General features: G+C 40.1%; 2 protein-coding genes across 4 annotated transcripts in view; both read right to left on the bottom strand.

Annotated features, from left to right (window-relative positions):
• Positions 1 to 1,481: 1,481 nt before the first annotated feature.
• On the bottom strand, positions 1,482 to 9,931 carry LOC134616765 (homeobox protein Mohawk-like). Its single transcript, XM_063461755.1, has 6 exons — positions 9,708 to 9,931; positions 9,292 to 9,451; positions 9,030 to 9,183; positions 8,541 to 8,879; positions 2,348 to 2,381; positions 1,482 to 2,112 (listed from the first exon to the last, which is right to left on the bottom strand). The coding sequence occupies exons 1-6, from the start codon at positions 9,929 to 9,931 to the stop codon at positions 1,773 to 1,775; spliced, it is 1,251 nt and encodes a 416-aa protein (XP_063317825.1). The 3' UTR covers positions 1,482 to 1,772.
• A 161-nt stretch (positions 9,932 to 10,092) lies between these two features.
• The window catches only part of LOC134616764 (MAGUK p55 subfamily member 7-like), a 33,242-nt gene continuing 25,497 nt past the window's right edge, over positions 10,093 to 17,837 (bottom strand). The window contains exons 17-19 of one of the 3 annotated variants that reach the window (XM_063461754.1): positions 15,974 to 16,117; positions 13,829 to 14,073; positions 10,093 to 10,194 (exon numbers count right to left, since the gene is read on the bottom strand). In XM_063461754.1, coding sequence (XP_063317824.1) covers positions 13,843 to 14,073; positions 15,974 to 16,117 — 375 coding nt within the window. In that variant the 3' untranslated portion in view covers positions 10,093 to 10,194; positions 13,829 to 13,842. Of the gene's footprint in view, positions 10,195 to 12,488; positions 12,599 to 13,757; positions 14,074 to 15,973; positions 16,118 to 17,837 lie in introns of those variants that run through there. The other 2 variants (XM_063461753.1, XM_063461752.1) reach the window with 2 other exon arrangements.

The raw sequence follows: 17,837 nt of genomic DNA on the forward strand, positions 1-17,837 counted from the left end.
TCCATAATACTTTGTTGATGACTAGCCTCCTGCACATGTAAGACTGAAAAACATTCCTTGCAACAAAAAAAAAAAAAAAACAGACCAAAACTGTGACGTGTGGAAAAATCCAGTTAATCATGTTGTGTTTTTAAAAAAAGTTCCAGTATGTGATTACAAGCTTGATGTCAGGATGTCCCCAGACGCAACAGGACGAGACATTATTCCTGAAGGGTACTTGGTATTTCCATTATTTATTTTCTGCAGCTGATCGTGTGTGGAGGAAATAGAATTCCTGAAATGTCATTCAATATAAAATTAATTAAAAACATTTGTGAATGTTTCATTGTGATCTTTGCTGTTCCAGGAAAATGAAAAGGTTGATTTTTAAAACAGAGAGCACGTCTATTGAGAGCAGCTTACGTTATTATTCCATGACACCACAGTGGCAATTCCATTTGAAACTTAACAAAAACCTTACATTCGAGCTGCTTGGGTGGGGTCTCTGTGTACATTACTATCTCTTTGTAAATGGTTATGGGGATTTGTTAGTTATAGAGTTGTATACAAATTTGTTGATGGGAAGTGGTGCTATATAAATAATCTCAAAGGGCTTCATATTGTAAGGTAAAGAACCAACAGTAATATAAGCCCAACAATCACGCAAACCTATGAGCAAGCACTTGGTGAAAGTGGGAAGGAAAAACTCCCTTTTAACAGGAAGAAACCTCCAGCTGAATGTGGCCCAGGGAGGGGCACCTATCCATCACAAATGTGGCCAGTGAGGGGAAAGAGAAGAGAACAAAGAGACACTGGGTGATGTATTTCTGGTAACTTGTTCAGTGTCTGTTCTTTTAGCACAAACTAGCATCTTTAGGAAATCATACATTATCAGCTCTTTGGATGCTAAGTTCTTCCTTGTTCACTAGATAGCTGCTATCCATGTCTAGTGTGTGGCCAGTACACTTCAAGAACATCTACTTATGGTTTGGCTAAAACACTGAAGACATGCATCATAAGGTCAAAAACAATGAGTTAAGTGAGTTCAAAGAGCTCCAAATGCTGTGGTTTCATCACTGTGAAAACCCGCATTCACATCAGACAATGGAACCATTGTTTTTAAAGAAGTATTAATATGGCAGCTCTAAGTTTGTAACAGGAAACTAGGATTTGGCCCATGTCTGTTTCTAGCCTTCCCTCCATGTTATTTCATGCCATGCTGCTGACTCACTGAAATACATTTAATAAATATTAAAGTCTGGCAACCCATGAACTATGACTGTCTTTTAGCTTGCTCTTTATATCCTCAGCTCTGAGGAAGTGTCTCCCTGGGCCACTATAACACTCTTCTTCCATCAGTACAACCCTTTTAAAATCCAGTTTGTGTAACGATGCAGTAAAACTTCACCACGTAGTTCTGCACACGTGAAAACTAAGACTAAATACAGCTCAGCAAAACAAAACTGTGCCACGGCATAGAAGTTACTCTAAGCACACGACTATTCAAAAGATTTCACATTAGGTTTATTGAAATAGCTGCTGTCAAACATTAGCATTGGATGATGATCCAGTCTCTTGGAAGTTAATATAACTTACTGCAACAGAGGGGGGCATGAGGAACATAGCAAAAAACAGTAACAACTAATAAACAGCATTAGGTTAGTGTTAAAAATGGTTACAAACATTAAAGTTAATCAGCATTACAAAACAAAAATCTCAGAGGCTGTACATATATATATATCGCAAGGCACGTGGACGTCTGGTTTTCCTGTATGAAACAACATGTTTAATGCCTACACACTGTTTGCCAGTGAGACTTTGACAGTCTGGACCTCAGAGATATGAGAGGATTTTTGGATGATGCGGTTGGTGAGAGCGGGCCCGGTGGCACAGCTCTGCTGTAGACCTGAGGCAGATCCTGTGTTGCTCATCCCGTCTGTGATAGTGGTCTTTGCTACAGAGAGAGGCCCTCGGGTGTAGCCCTGCCCTGTGGCAGCGCTGGACACTGGAGCACTGCTCTGGTCTGCAGTGCAGCTCTGCCCCTGGGCCAAGCTTGTCAGAGCCACAGCAGCGTGGATCTCCCTCCAGCCTTGGTCATCTTGTCTCTGCTGGCCTCTGAGCGGCTGCTGGTCCCTGTGAATACATACATACATACATATAGAGTATACACATATCATTTGTAGATAATTTATTATCACCCACGCCTTCCTTTAAAAAAATGATCTAAACACCAATTTCAGATATCCAGAGCCAAAAAAACCCCACAAAAAACAAAAAAAGCATCTCTTTATAAAAGCCAGATGATTAGTGGTTTGATTTCAGTGAGATTATAAAATGTATGTATTCAGTAATGAATGAGCAAACTTACCTGTCACATTTAGTTGAATTGTAGTCGCTTGTATCTGTAAAAGAGAATAAAAAGACTCAAAACGTGCCATGAATCAGTTCGACTCGACAGCAGTGAAACTACAGACAGTTTAGTCATGGGACAATGAGTGTTTGGACTAAGCTTTGGAATCATATATTAGTGATAAACATGGGTTTTTTTTGCAGCATGTTTGGATTTACGGGTGATTGTGGATACCCATGGGCTTGTGTATGCTTGTGTATATCTGAATGGCAGTACATTCTTATATGTGTGTGTCTCTGGATGGATTTCAACATGCTGAAAAGTGTATTGGTCTGTCTGTCCTCAACTATTCAACTGCTATTCAGTGTTGAGCGTTCAAGAGGGAGAAAAAAATCTTAAATGTACACTGTATCTTGTGGACACCCTGTTTTCATGTTTTTTAACAGCCATATGGGTCACATAAATGAATACGACCATCATCTAAACCTGTTAAAGAAAGAAGGATGAGTTGCTCTGTCAGTGCCCTAAATAGAAACAATCTGGGCATATTTAGGAGCAAGAGAAGAAAAAAAACAAACTTTTCAGTAATATATCGCTACATGGTTTCTGTTTGTGGTCAGCAAATAAGTGTGCATTACATGTAAAACATATTTTCCATTTCAGCTTTGGAATATTGCCTATTTTCACTGGAGCAGATTGAAGCTGGTCAAAAACTGATTTTTCTTCAGAGAGGACTAGACAGGGAAATTAGAGGTCTGCTGTGAAACGCAGTCTTTCAGTGCTAACAGCCCGAAACATTCCCATCTCTGACTTTTTTCACATAGGCCAGGGCCAAAAGCAACTACTTGTTGATAGTAAATCATTTTGCTGTCTTATGCTTTTCTTTTGCTACTGAATGTTCTTCGGCCTATAACCTCGCCAGTAAAATAGTTTAGTACCTCACTTGTATTTATTACTCCGAAAAAACATTGTTTTAGCTCTGGTGAGTCTTAGATTTGCAGCAAAGATCAGTTACAACAAAATTTTACAAGGAGTAACATGAAGCTGCTGAGACGTCTCCCTGCTATTACATTGTCCCGCAGTGATGCAATGTCATTTCATGTTGGATCCATAATTATGGCCATATAAGGGATGGTTTCATATTAAAAAGAAACAAACTATTTCATTTTGTTGCCGAGCACAACGACAAGAATGATGGCGCTCAAATGTCTGTATAGCAAATAGCCCATAAAACTAAAGCAAGCAAGCGAGTTAATTTAGCTCAGTAAAAACTGTCTCGAGGTAACAAAATCCACTTTTTGATGGATATACTATATTTGTTTCAATAAATGCCAAAGTTTAGAAACATGTAGTAGTTACATAGCAATGTCGTTAAAAACAATATGGTGCCTAACCTGTAAAACTCTATTTGATGTTTTTACAATTTGTTTTTTTTTTTTATGTAGACGATATGACTGAACAGATGGTATAATTAATAATTTCAGAAAAGCAATATTTTTACATTTGGAAAGAGGCTGTTTTCCCTACTGTTTGGGCTATGCTAAGCTAAGCTAACCATGCTAAACGTATTACTAATCTACTAATAAAATTTGAATTTCTTTAAACTGGAAAAAGTAACATAACTTTTGCGTTAACATTGTCTAACTTATGCAGGTTTCTGGCATGTTGTCATGTACACATTGTTTGAGAGTTTTTGGTCATATTGGTTGTGGCACAGCCACATACAGCCACCGGTCATGAGGGAAAACTCTGTATAAACAGACTGGTTGGAGATTGGTTGTTGGAAGTTGCTGGCTGGCACTAGGTAATTTTAGTTACAAAGATGTGGCTTTGGCCATTAATGTGTATGATACCAAATTTTCTACAAACACTTGCTAACTACTTGCCAAGTGATAGCAAAGCTTGAAAACTATAAATGTAAAGCGTTTGCCTTCTAAATAAAAGTTGCGTCTCAGCACAGGCTCCATTTCTGGTCCATGTTACATTTTTCACTATTTCACTACTGCGCAGAGAGTAGCTAGTTAGTATTTTCAGATAAGCCGGTGTGTTTTATACAAACTACGGAAGACCGCGACAATCTGCTAGTGACCAGTAATTGTCAGGTTGTCACTGGCTGGTTTCTAAGCCTGGATGATTGGTTCTTAGCAATCGATTTCACAGCAAATGCAGGTTAGGGAATACACTTGCTTGATGGTCATGGACCGGTCTCTAGGTCTGTGTAACTGGTGCCTTATTCACCCGATCCTACATTGCCACATGTCCAAAATGGTGGACATGTTAAAATGATGCGGTTAGTGGTCAAAGTTTGCAAAACCTCAATACTATTTGGTAATAAAAGATTAACAGATCACCAGACAATGAATTAATATCTACATGAGATCTTTTAAATCCTTGGCGCTCTCCCACAATATAAGTTGAAAACCGCTCACATGTCCCAGTATCAGTGATTATGAATTTTTTCCCAGATGTATAATTCAGATCCACAATACAGCATATACGAAACAAAAACCTTCACTCTCCAAATCTATGCTTTCACTAGAAACAAAACGGGTAGAAAACACAGTGAGTTTTTTCTCTAGTTATGCATTTCACTGCTCCGCATCCAATAAAACCTCATTCTAGTCTAGTTTATGGCCCTCCAGGCTTTTTAAGGGAAATACTGAACTTGCTGTGAGTGTCAAATTATATAGTACAGAAATTACTATACAGCCAATAGTAACATTGCAAACATAGATTCTGCTACTAGACTTTTACTGCCTGTGGGAATTAAACTGATATCTTTTAGGTGTCCTCGTAGGATAGTGTGTAGTGGCATCACTTATTAGCAAATCACTTTGAGTTTAGTGACTGTTTTAATCGTCTCCCGGGCAGAGTTAAATGTGTTAATGGTGTTAGCGCCTGTCATGAAGCTGGCAGCTTAACTTTCCACTTCACCTCCACAGAGGAGTTGCAAACGCTGCAAACACCCTTAATATGACCGTCAGGGATACATTAAAAGTTTGTAAAAACATTTCAGCAGCGCTGCATGTAGTGTTTGATGACATCATGAAAACCTCAAAGAACCACCAAAAGAAATATAATTTCAAGTGAGTATATTACACACTTACAGGAATGGTTCAGCATTTTGGGAAATAGAGTTGACCTCAAGAATTATTCTATGTCTACCAGCTAAGCTGAGCTCAAGTTGATCGAAATAACTGAGCTTGTTTGGACTCTTTCTGTAAATAGTGTTGCCTATTAACTAGTTACATGCAGAGACAGATAACTGAATTATAAACAAAAAAATGTTGATTTATTGACTGAAAAATACATTTAAACCATAATTACTGGTCAAAAATTATTAAAAAAGAATTTACATTTGTTCTCTTTTAGCTAACAAAGCTAATGTAACATTCCTTTAGTTGTGTCTTTCCACCATGCAGGAATGCCATGTTTTGGCATACTATACTTTAAGATAAAGGGGAGTACAACGTTATAAAGTGTAGGATGGCTTAAAGAAGCCCTGACTCACTGATGATGGACTGCCAGATAGAAGAACGTGCATTTCTGTAAGCAACCAGTACTGTTGCATGTGTCATTTGACAAGAATTCCTTTCAGTGTTGACAATTCACCATTGTTTTTAACCTGAAGTTAGTATAGGTTTGTAACACTACAAAGTATTGTTTGATCTGTTACCAAGTAGCAACAACCAGGGCTGAAACAGGACGAAATGTGGAAGTGCAAAAAGACGCAATTCCTTCGATGGCCACATGACGCTAGCTAACAATTTTGGTTGCTATAGCTAATTTTGTCTTCATTTATCTATCCCAGTGTTGCCAACTTAGTGACTTTTTTGCTATATTTAGCTACTTTTTTTCTAAAAAGCGACTAGTGACAAATCTGGCGACTTTTGCTGGTGTTATTGGAGACTTATGATGACTTTTTGACGTGAAAGCACATATCGCTCTTACTCTCAACAAGCAGCGGGTGCTGCCGTGGGTACCTCGCCCGTGCTATAGCACTCACAGGCGGCGGATAGTCCTTACGCAGCAGTCACCCCCAGCTGCTGTCAGAGCAGGAGATGTTCACACCTTGCGTCCAAACTCCAAATGAATCGCGCATGAGCTCCTGCCCTGACTGTAACACAGTCAGTTCTTCTTTTACGTTACTTTTTGTGGATCACAAGGTTTAAAACTACTTAAACACACACACAAACACACAAAGTCGCTGCGCCAGAGTGCCTATTTCGGGTCACTTTTGCTGGTACCAAGCCCGGATAAAGGAGGAGGGTTGGAATTCTGACATTAAAATAAACAATAATTGCTAAAAGAAATGTAATTTGTAGATCTAAATATATTCTAAATGCATTTAGGGTGTTTTTTTATACACTTTATGTCTCTTCCACAATGTTATTTCTCTCTCCTACAATGTAGGTTACAATTACATAAGCATGACCAATTATCTTAATAGCAGTTTTCCTTACTAAGGAGTTGGCAACACTGATCTATCCCATCTTCATTTACATCTCACTGTTCAAGGTTTCAGTAAGACCTAAAGTTAGGTGTATGGCCATTGTGACGAGAGCTGTTTGCTAGGTTTAAGTCACTGAAATGGGTGTTGGTTCCTTTACATGGATTTATCTAAAAGATAATGTGACCTGTTATATTTTACATCCCATTCAAGAAGTTTGTGCTTCAGTTCTGGTGAGTGACACTTACTGAATAGTTTATAAGTGCAGCTAATTAAGCTTCCTAGCATTAGCTGATAACAACTAGCCTAAATATTTGAACTTCTGCCAAAGTAAACCAAAGTGGCAATGGCAAAAATGCTAATGTTGTGACTTAAAAAAAACAAAACAACGAAATATCTTTTTTGTTGTTTTAATCGATTAAAAATAGTTTTTGCGATTAAGAAGCGGCACGTCTTTTGGCATCCTACCTTATTTAATACTGTCTAGATAGATAACAGTTAAGGCAGGCATTATATTTCATGTGGAATATAAGTTCAGTGGTTTATTTATCTACATATGTTTCTTTCTTAGACTGTAATTTACTCCTCAGGTTTTTCAAGTCAGCCATGACATTTAATTTAGCTTTCACAGAAAATAAAATTATCCATTAAATAACTTCTTTAGACTGGAACAAGGTGATTGCCAGGAAACTACTCTTAAAATAATAAAACAGAACCTTTTTTGATTTTAGAGTCAAACTAAAGAGAAGCGCTAAAGAGCAGAACTGGTTTCAAAAATCTTTTCACAACTTTTATAATGTAATGTAAATTTAGATTGACTTTGAGTAAGAAAGTAACACTTGGGAGAACCAGACTGCCAAGGCACATAGCAGTCGAGAGAGCGAAGCCACAACTTCAAACACCGAAGGGGGAAGCCAAATGGATATTAGTGGTCTTGCTCTGCGCTGTCTCACAGATGAGTGGCAGCACCGACAGTCGCTCTATGAGACCTCTCCGGTGTAGTCCTGACAGACTGCTCCATTTCTGCATTTGGCCAAGGTTTCCACTTCTCACCCTGGGAAGAATAAAGTCTCAGACATTCTGTAATTGTCCTTGAGACTGGACTGGACATTTCCACCATGGCAAGAAGCTGAAGCGGAACAAATGGCACATTCTAGAATATGGAAATGATATTTGCGGTGTGCAGCAGCAGCCAGGGCAAGCTCCATCCAATTTTAAAATGAGGGATTTCAGCGTCTGCATGAGACTTTATTAGTAATGTTTGTAGAGGCTTTGGCTCTTGCGCCTTAGCGGATTCGAGGCTTGTCAGTTTGCTGTGCTCCCTATAGGTCTGAAAGGGCACCCGGGTGTCAAACTCCCTCCCACTTTCCCTCTAACTTTATAATTGAATCTCACAGAGCTTCTGACTTTCAGTGGAGTGCCAGAGATTTATTAATATCAGGGCGCTCCGAGGAGCCATGTGGAAGTTTCTGTTCGTTCTGTTCTTACTTTACTGTACACTGTGGTGTGTTAAAAATGAACAGAGGGGAAACAGGGTAGTTAAACTGTCAGTTTGCCTCACATTCAGCATAAATCCACAATTAACAAGGAAGATGCTTTAGTAATTTCTATGGATGGGGGGAGATCCTACCATTTCTAGACTACTGTGCTGTTTTTGATTGCTGATTGATGCATGAAGCTGATATTGCATCACATCTTTCTAAATTCCTGTATTAACACATACAGATATTGCATTTGTGTTAGAAAAGAAACAGGTCTCACCCATGTGGTAGACAAAGTTGGTCTCTGTTTCATAGGACGATGCCGGCGAGACGACATCTCCATCACATTCGTTTGAACTGAACGACTCGGAGTGGCTTCTTCTCTTGCAGGCTGGCGCAACGCCATCGGCCTTCGCCACCATCATGTGCCGCAGTGTGTCGTTCAGGTACCGATTCAGTAAACTGCTCTTGTACTTGGAAGGAGGGGACGTGCTGTCATCACTGTTGGCGCAGTCAGCCATGGTGAGCATGTTGCCTTGTTTCTCCAGCACGCTCTTGTGGGATGATGACCTGCTGAAGTTTGACTGGCTGATGGGAGTCTGTAAGGGACATTCTTCATCTGCAGCAAAGGAAACAAAGCTGTCACTGATTTCACACTGAATCGATTCATATCAGTGAATATGAAATGTTACAAACTATGATTAAAAAAAGAGACTGGGTACATCCAGTCCGATGACTTAGAAACTACTAATTCCCTGAAGGTCCTTACCCTCTGAGTCAGTGTCATCACTGCACATGCTCAGCCTCTCCGCGTTTCCCTGGATATATTTATTGTATAGTTTGATCCTCAGGGCCCAGCTCAGGTCTGGCTGCCTCACTGTGTTCTTCAGCCTTCGTCGGGCGTTTGCAAACCAGTTGGAAACCTGCACAGATGCCGCTGTGTTTTTTTTAGGACAGCACTGACTCGCATAAATCAGCATCTTTCAAATCACTTTTGCTTCATTCTTCTTTCTTGCGTGAGCTCGTCTCACCTGTACTAGTGTCATGTGCGAGCCCAAAGCCAGTAGGACCTTCTCAGTCTTAGTGGGGTAGGGGTTGTCCCGGTGTTTGTATAACCAGTGTTTCAGGGGCCGGGCCATGTCCTGCAACACCTGTCTTTTGTGACGAACTTTTACGCCAGTCAGACGGGACCTGAAGGAGTAAGAGGTCAACAAACATTGTCCAGCATGCTTACCTGTAACCTGATTGTAGCACTGTAGCAATACTTTTGATCTACTTCACTGTCAAATTTGACTAAATTATGACATGCAATTTATTTAGTCAAAGCGTAGATAACCAAAGAAGTACATGATCTGAGATCGCAGCATTATTTTAGATTCTTTATAGGTTTAGTGTGTTTTTCTGTTGATCATGCCATCAAACAAAAAGCAAAAAAGTGATAAAATACCCATATCTTCTGTACTTCATGGCAGAGTTGTGTTCTGTGGACTCTTGGCATCGCAGCAGGTCCGCGCTCTGTCCTTCTGCTAAACTTGTCTGAGGTACGTCTGCACAGTTCAGTCTGTTCCTCTCCTCTGCTCTCCTGCCGTCGTCCAAGTGAAGCTCAGACTTCATCACAGCAACTTTGTTCATTCTTAAACGCGTCGAGTCTTCCTCAATCAACAGGTGCATCAGTAAACTCCCAGATGTAAAGAAAGGCAGTAGATTCCCATTCTTGGTAGACTTGGTGTAAAAAGGAATAGGTTAAAAATAAAAGTGTCCCTTGCTTTTCTTTCGGTGCTCTCGGGAACAGACGTTGACAGACAGAAGAGGAGAATAATGTTTGAAAAGTCAGATGATGTTGTGCGAGGAGAGTTCAAATAACCTGCTGCTCCACCGCCTATTGGCTCCCCCCACTGTCCAATCGCTTCTGTGGAGGGGTCTGTGAGGCAAAGCTTGCAGAGCAGCGGTAGCACCCGACAGTTTGAGCGAGATTGCACATGAAAAGAATATCAGCAAATGCGGTCATTAGATTTACAAGTGAGATTTTTGCCTGGTGTGACTGCAGTCTGTGCTAAGCAGTTCAACATGCCCTCATATTTTCTACATGAGGCACATGATTAGCGTGGACCTTGCGGTTTTACCAAAAACCGTGTCAGCAAATAATAGTACATGTTTTACCAGGAGATTCTGGAAATTTATGCGTGTAATTACACGGTTACTTATAACCAGCAAAACCACGGAGCTGTGCCCTGTGATAGGCAGCAAATCCTGCTGTTTTCAGATGGATTTCAGTACAAATTGGCCAATCCACAGAGGCCACACAAACACAAGAAAATGACACACTGTGTGTGTGTAATTATGAGTTTGTGTTGCGTCTGAGGTTTAAAGTTTTTAAAGTCTACGTATTTATTTGAGTGTCAGGACTGCATTGCATCCGTTTGCACTGTGAGCAGGGTTAATCCAAAGATAATGCGCATATTTGTCAGTGTTGGTCCCCATTTTTGAGCAACCGGGACTGTAAATAATTATGGAAACTCAGTCTGAAGGAACTCTAACATCATCATTAGTGTAACTAAATGACAACATGTGGGCTCTGAGCCCAGTATTTGAAGACTGGATGGCTCGGCTCAAGCTGTAATTCACGTATGTTTTTCCTCTAAACACTCTTATGTAAGAGTGTTTGGATATACACTGATGACTTTGCCATGCACAATCATAACTTAATAATCTTTAAGCAAACATTTGTGATAAAATGGGGTTTTGGTCATCCTGGCTGCAGTTTAAACTTTGGAAATTGTGGCTAAAATCCAAGTAGCACTTGTTCGGTGTATTAAAGCACTCTAAAAAGTCCCATCCACATTCATAATTCAGGACTATCAGCGGGGGAGGTTGAGTTTCAGTGCTTTCAAAGCTGAAAAACACATGGACCAGAAGCGTCCCCGTTAGGTGCTGTAAATTCCTTACTCACATTCCTCGGCAGCAGTCGGAAAAGGCTACATGCTATCTCACACCATTTACTCCTGTCCCTCTGTGATATGTTCACCGGCTCAACTGTTGATATTAGCTGGGAACACGCCTACATTTGGCAGCCAGGAGACCTGTAAAAAAATTCAAGTGGAAGGATATATATCTCGTTTTGTTTGGATACTTTGGCACTTGTGTCTGTGTATGTGTCGTGCAGGTTCACAAACTCCAGGCCTATCCAAAGGGACAAACACCCAGCAAAGTGTGAAGCAGAGAAACAGATTGCCAAGCATACTTTTTATTATTATTATTATTTCTAATCCGTTTGGTTCAAACAGACAATTATTGATAGCGCTGTCAAATGTTGTAGATTCTGTTGCATGCTGCTGGCGCTGTGTCCTATTTTAGCATTTCAGCATTTTTTAGCTAATTGTTTTAGTTTACAGCCTGCAGTTAGTGGAAATGAAGCAGTTTAAGTACTCTAATTAGTTAGCAATTAACAATAAACTGACAAATTAAGTTTCTGAAGAGGATGCATTTCCCTGGTACATTCAGACATGGTGCTAATCAAAATCAAATAACTGTAGCGCCAAGATAAATAGATAGATAGCATAAAACTTAGTCTATTTCTTCAATTTATTTTGGCCATGCCAATAAACACGCTAATGATGTTATGCTCTGATGAAGGCCATGAAGACAAAGCGTTAGCATGTCTGTTGATGCTTGAGCGAACTGACAAACTTGGTGACTAGCTCATGAACGCAGTGTAGCATTTAGCGCCTAAGGAGCTAGCCATTTGCCTCTGGAGTGGGTAGACCCAAAACAGAGCAAAAAGTTAAGGTGAAAATTTGAATTTGATTCCTTATTGGTTGCAAAATTGTCTTTTTGAGATTTTTGTGTTGCAAAGTTTTTTTTGGGTTAATGTCAGCACAAATGAGTCAGCCAAAGACTCTCTAAACCTACAGTATTCTGCAATAAACTAAAAACCTTTCCCTTCTTGCTTTAGGTTTGTGTAAGTATCTCCCATATACTTTTAGCATGTGCTTTACTGTGTCGGTTGTTTAAAAGTAATGAACGTTTCCTGCTAAAAAACTAGATGTTGTTTAACATTGGTTGTATTTATTGTTACATTCTTCAGATAGACAGCTACACGACTGAGCCAAATTATCCGAGACCAATTGACATCATACTTCTGTGTAATGTTTGAAGTGGGAGCTACTCTGAACATAAAACGGCGGGTTTTCATTGGAGCACTCTGGTGTCTTTAATGGCATCGTTATGATCTCAGAGGGTGCCTGCAGATTCTCAGCGGTGTGATGAAATTACACTGCCACGCTTTGGCTCAGGTTGGGCTTCAGACCTGGCAAGAGTGTCGAGTGTTGTCTTGAGAGTCTGCATTTAAAATAGAAAATAAGAAAGAAAGAAATGCAGACATACCAGTGGATGCATCTATGCTGTTTGCGTCCACTCAGTTATGTTTGACTCTTACAATAAGCTTTCCAAAGACAAATAAATATTTGCGACTCGATGATGCTCTCTTTACTGCTGCAGCCCGATCGACTACGTCTAGCCTCACTGTGTTTTTAAAGTACACTTTTATATGCTGTCATAACTTCTCTCCGTACATCTACGAAGGCCTACGTCCCTTGAAAGCCATTACCATCTCCCCACATCACACTGCTCTCTCTTCCTCGCAAACACGACATGATAGAGCCATTAACACTCCTTCACACCCAATTGAGCACATCATCCAAAAAGAGGAAGGAAACACCACGGCTGTAGAGAAATGCAGCCATAAAAACATTGGATTACCCGCCATGTATGAGTGAGAGGAGTAAAATTTGCACCCGACGACCAGCTGTGATGCTCAAATATGAGTATTTGTTAATGGAGTGTCACTAATGGTGAGTTTCTGCCAATTGTTTTTAATTGTCTCAATATGTTTTCGGGTAAAAGACACCTCGTTGTGGTAAATGTTCTATAACAAAGGTGATTTTCAGAATAGAGCATTTAACAATTAGTAATTGGACCTGCTGCACCTTTGGGTCTTTGCAGTATTTGCACCATTCTGCTGTTCGCAATCATAAAACGTTTTTTCATCTTGCTTCAGCAAAAGTTTATGATTATTATCGTGTTTGTGTCCCTGCTCCATATAGCGTGTAGCTGGCAAAAAAAGCCTCCCTGACTGCTACTAATAATATTTCTCTGGTGTACATTACAGTTAATTGAAGTGCAGCAGCTGTCAGAATAATTACATGCTGATGTTTGCGACTTGGCAGGGAGGCATTACACTCAGCCACAAGCTCTGGAGAGTTTCCTTTTTTCCCCCTTCTTCTTGTTCTTCTTCTGCAAACTGAAATTTTTTCAGCCAAATGCCAACAGAAAAGCAGGAGCAGAGACAGATGGAGGGAGAGAGAGATGGAGAGAAGTGGAGAAATGGATTCTGCCTAACTGGATGCGCACAAAAGACAATATGGAAAACTTTAGAAATCGCAGCTTTTGTTTAGCCCAGGATTAAAATATGTTTAAAATATGAAATTCAGTCTTCCATGTTGTTTGTTCTAAAATGACACATTACATACAGCTATGTTATATTTTTATTAATTTGTTTTTCTTACTAACTTCATATATAAATCTCAAATCCAGCTGGGCAGATGACTACAGCTTCTCCGTGCTTTTGTTGGTGAGGAGCAGCTCCACTCTGTGGGCACCCACTGGACCCGTGCCTCCTGAATCTTCTCGAGGTCTGACCTCAGCTCTCTGAACGCAGAGGCGATATCTCCGTTAACAATCACCTTGTCAAACAGGTGACCGTACTGGCGCTCCATGCTTTCAGCCAAGTCAATCATGTCCTCAAAATCCGCCTCCTGTGAAAGAAAAATAGCGTCGCTAGTATCCATCAGACAGCAAAGATTCTATCCCTAGATGGAGTGTGTACAGTGTCGTGCAAAACGACTGCTCATTTCTTTATATTTTGTCAGGAGAATGGGAGATAGGTGCAGTAATGTACTGAAATGCATAAACATAAATGGAAGTACTGGCAAAATCAGTTTGTGCAGTTGAAAGTCAATATTTGATATGACCACCTTTATTCTTCAACACAGCCTAAACTCCCTTAGGCAGCTTTCTTGTCATTTCTCTCAGTAGTCTTCAGGAATAGTTCTCCAGGCTTCTTGAAGGACATTCAAAGCTCTTCTTTGGATGTTGGCTGCCTTTTGTTGCCTTCTCTGTCAAGATGATCCCACACTGCTTCAATAAATTTGAGGTCCAGCCTCTGGGAAAGCCATTGTATGTTTTTCTATCCAGGTGTGACTTTACTGCATTGGCAGTGTGTTTGGGATCACTGTGGCGCTGAGAAATGAAGCTGTTGCTAAACAGATGCTTTCCAAAAGTTACTGCATCATCCAAATCTGACGGTAGGTTTCTGTGCTCATAATTCCGCCAATTTTGACAAAATCTTCAGTACCATTGGTTAAACCCACAAACCATGACAGAGCCTCCACTGTGTTTTACAGCTGTAGCTCAACTTACCTCTCTCCTGACCTCCTCTGTCTAATATTGATGACAATTTTAACCAAAAACTTCACACTGAGATGTCTGATGAGGTTTTAGTAAACAGTATATGGATCAACTCAAAGGCCTTTTCTGGCTTTCAGATATGGATCAACAGTTGTATGTATTTTTTTAGGCTTGTCACTTCTTCTTTTGTTCTCCACTTTCCAGTTTTTTGCAGACACACAAACATTATGCCCAGATATGACAAATTGTCGGCTAAGGCACAAGAAGCCTTTTCACGCAAGTTGAAAACACAGCCCTTTGAGACGAGCCTCAACTCTGAATGGACAGTACCAAAAACTTACTGCAACACAGCTGCGTGACCTTGTGGGTTTGATAAAGGCAACCTGGGCACATGTGGCCAAACAATGAATCTGAACCCAGATGGGCATTTTTAAAGTTACTTAGCATGTTTTGATTCCGCTGTGCCCCATCAACTTCAGATGCTTCAGTTTTAACCTCCTAGGACCTGTGTCCAGATATGTGGACATCACATTTTGGGTTGTCTAGACCAAAATACTAAATTTTGCTCTACAACGGCCTGATATCCACTTACGAGGACATTATACTGCCACTGTCCTATTGAAATTTAAAGTGAATGTCCTCTTATGTGGATCTCATTTTTCTCAGAAACAAAAATCAGGTAAAAAAAAAAAAAAAAAAATCATGTAATTCTTTGTTTTTACATTCATCAGGTCCCAATCAGCCCAAATAGCAAAGAGAGATTAAAAATGCAAGCCATGTAAGAATTTGGGTCTCAGGAGGTTAAAGTGAGCAGATACTCAACAGAACAATATAAAATGCACAGACTCTTCGGTCTACATCAATTTGGTGAATAATTTAAGTTTGTTTCCCTATTTAATGTGATTCCTTGCTATTGCCTATTTATTGTTACAGGTTTTTGTTTTTGTTTTCTTTTAGTTTTTCCCCCCCATTTAAATCATGATCAATATCACACATAAGCTGAAACTTTTATCTCTGACACAAATACGCGTCCTTAAATGTTATCTTATCGGAGAAGGAGCCAATCAGAAAGCAGTTTTGTAACTTCCCATGTCTTCTAAATGCAAACCACAGGACCAGTGTAAACTAAGGTGTGTGTTAGTTAGGGGCGTGTGCCACAATGTTTGTCCTCATACTGTCATGTGTGTTACATGGAACAGGAACCTTAATTCACCATGCAATTGCTGGACTGTGTGTGTTTTTTCTTACTGAAAAGATCCTGACTTGGTTAGTATCCTCTTCATCGCAGACAAATTTAGCTCTCCGTCTGGTGAGGCGTAGCTCCTCTATGCGCGGTGGCTTGACAAACACCACGTATGGTTTAAATTCAGACGTGTACACACGCTTTATTTTCTGTTGGAACAAAAGAGGATTAGATTAGTTGAAGACAGAAGGCAAGTATCTGTAATAAAATATGTTGTCTAAACAATACACATGTGTTTTCTGAAGACTGGGCTACTGCTTCAGATTTTGTTTGGCAGAAAAACACAAAATCATAATTATATCCAACTCCCATGATGTAAAGCTACTACTGTTACTTCAACTGTGGCAAAGTAATTACTTGTGAGAGCTTAGAAACTGTTGTTTTTTTCCTAGAAGAACCATTGTCTCGTGTGTCTCACCATCTCATGTGGAGCCGAGTAGAAATCTTACTTTAACTGTTCACTTATTTCCCATTTAACCAAGCAGAAACGTTGCTATCCGATATAAAACCGGATTACAACGAGCAGTGTGACACAGTGTATAATTAAAAGGTTTGTCCAAAGGTCCAAAGGCTTTTACAGTCCTGACAAACCATCAAGGTCAAGGTCAAGTTTATTGGTGTAGGACATTTAAAACAACCACGGTTGACCAAAGTGCTTCACAGGCTGTCAATAACAACAAACAAAATAATTACAAGATGTCTAGATTTAGCTCGACATGAAGGCCAGAGAGTAGAAATGAGTCCTGAGGAATGACTTGAATGTAGCAACTGTTTGGTCAGTTCTAATATGAAATAATAAGGCATTCCAGAGACTCAGGGCCACAATTTGGGAGCTCTGTGTCCACTATTTTTAAAGGCTAAATCTCAGACTATAGAGGATCATCTGAGTAGAAGACCTCAGTGCTCTGACAGGAGTATGAGCATGAATAAGATCAGACAAAGACAGTGGTGCCAGCCCAACTGGAATCTTAAAAACGATCAATAAAATTTTACAATTAAACCTAAAGTTGACAGGACTCAAATGGAGTGAAGCTAAAATTGGAGTAATATGTTCATGTTTTCGTGTTCCATTTCTTTCCTACATACAAAGAATAACAATAATACAGTCTTGTCATAATAAGAGCATGTATGACTCTGAGTCATGAGTCATAAGAAAGGCAAGGCTGCACTTTGGCCACTAATCTCCACTGGTAAAAGAAGCAGTTTTATCACAGAAATAATCTGTTTATCCAAGTTAAAAGAGCTGTCAACAATCACACCCAAGTTTTTAACAGATTGATAAATGAACGACCCATAAGCCCCTTTTCCATTAGTACCTACTCGGATTGACTCGGCACGGTTCGCCAGGGTTTTCAGGGCTTTTCAATAAGTCATAGTACCAGGTACAAAAATAGTACCTGCTTGGCCGCGGTTAAAAGCAATGCAAGCAGGTACTAAAATGTGACGTCGTCAGACTGCCATGCCACCGATTGGCTGGTCAGTGGCATCACTTGATGAGTCATGAGAGTGTCTCATTCACAAAGCTCAAAACTGCCATTTTTGAAACCAGGAAACAAGGGAAATGGCTACAAAAAACAACGCCCTGGCCCCCGAGTCTGACGAGAAGCAACAGACCAAATACCAGGTATATTGTTGCCTCGACATCCACTTTGGTTTCGCCTTCCGCGTCGGATACTAATTACGTCACGGGATGCTCTGCAGTGTTGCTATGACGACAACCATGGACATTAGATAGTACTGGATTGTAATGGAAAACGAGTCGATGCAAGTCAAGTCGATCCGAGCAGGTACTAATGGAGTAGTGAGAGAGCCAACGCAGAGGAAACACAGTCCTACAGCTGCTCACCACAACCAAACATAACAATCTCT

This window comes from Pelmatolapia mariae, linkage group LG18, assembly GCF_036321145.2.
Source record: "Pelmatolapia mariae isolate MD_Pm_ZW linkage group LG18, Pm_UMD_F_2, whole genome shotgun sequence".
NCBI lineage: Eukaryota > Metazoa > Chordata > Actinopteri > Cichliformes > Cichlidae > Pelmatolapia > Pelmatolapia mariae.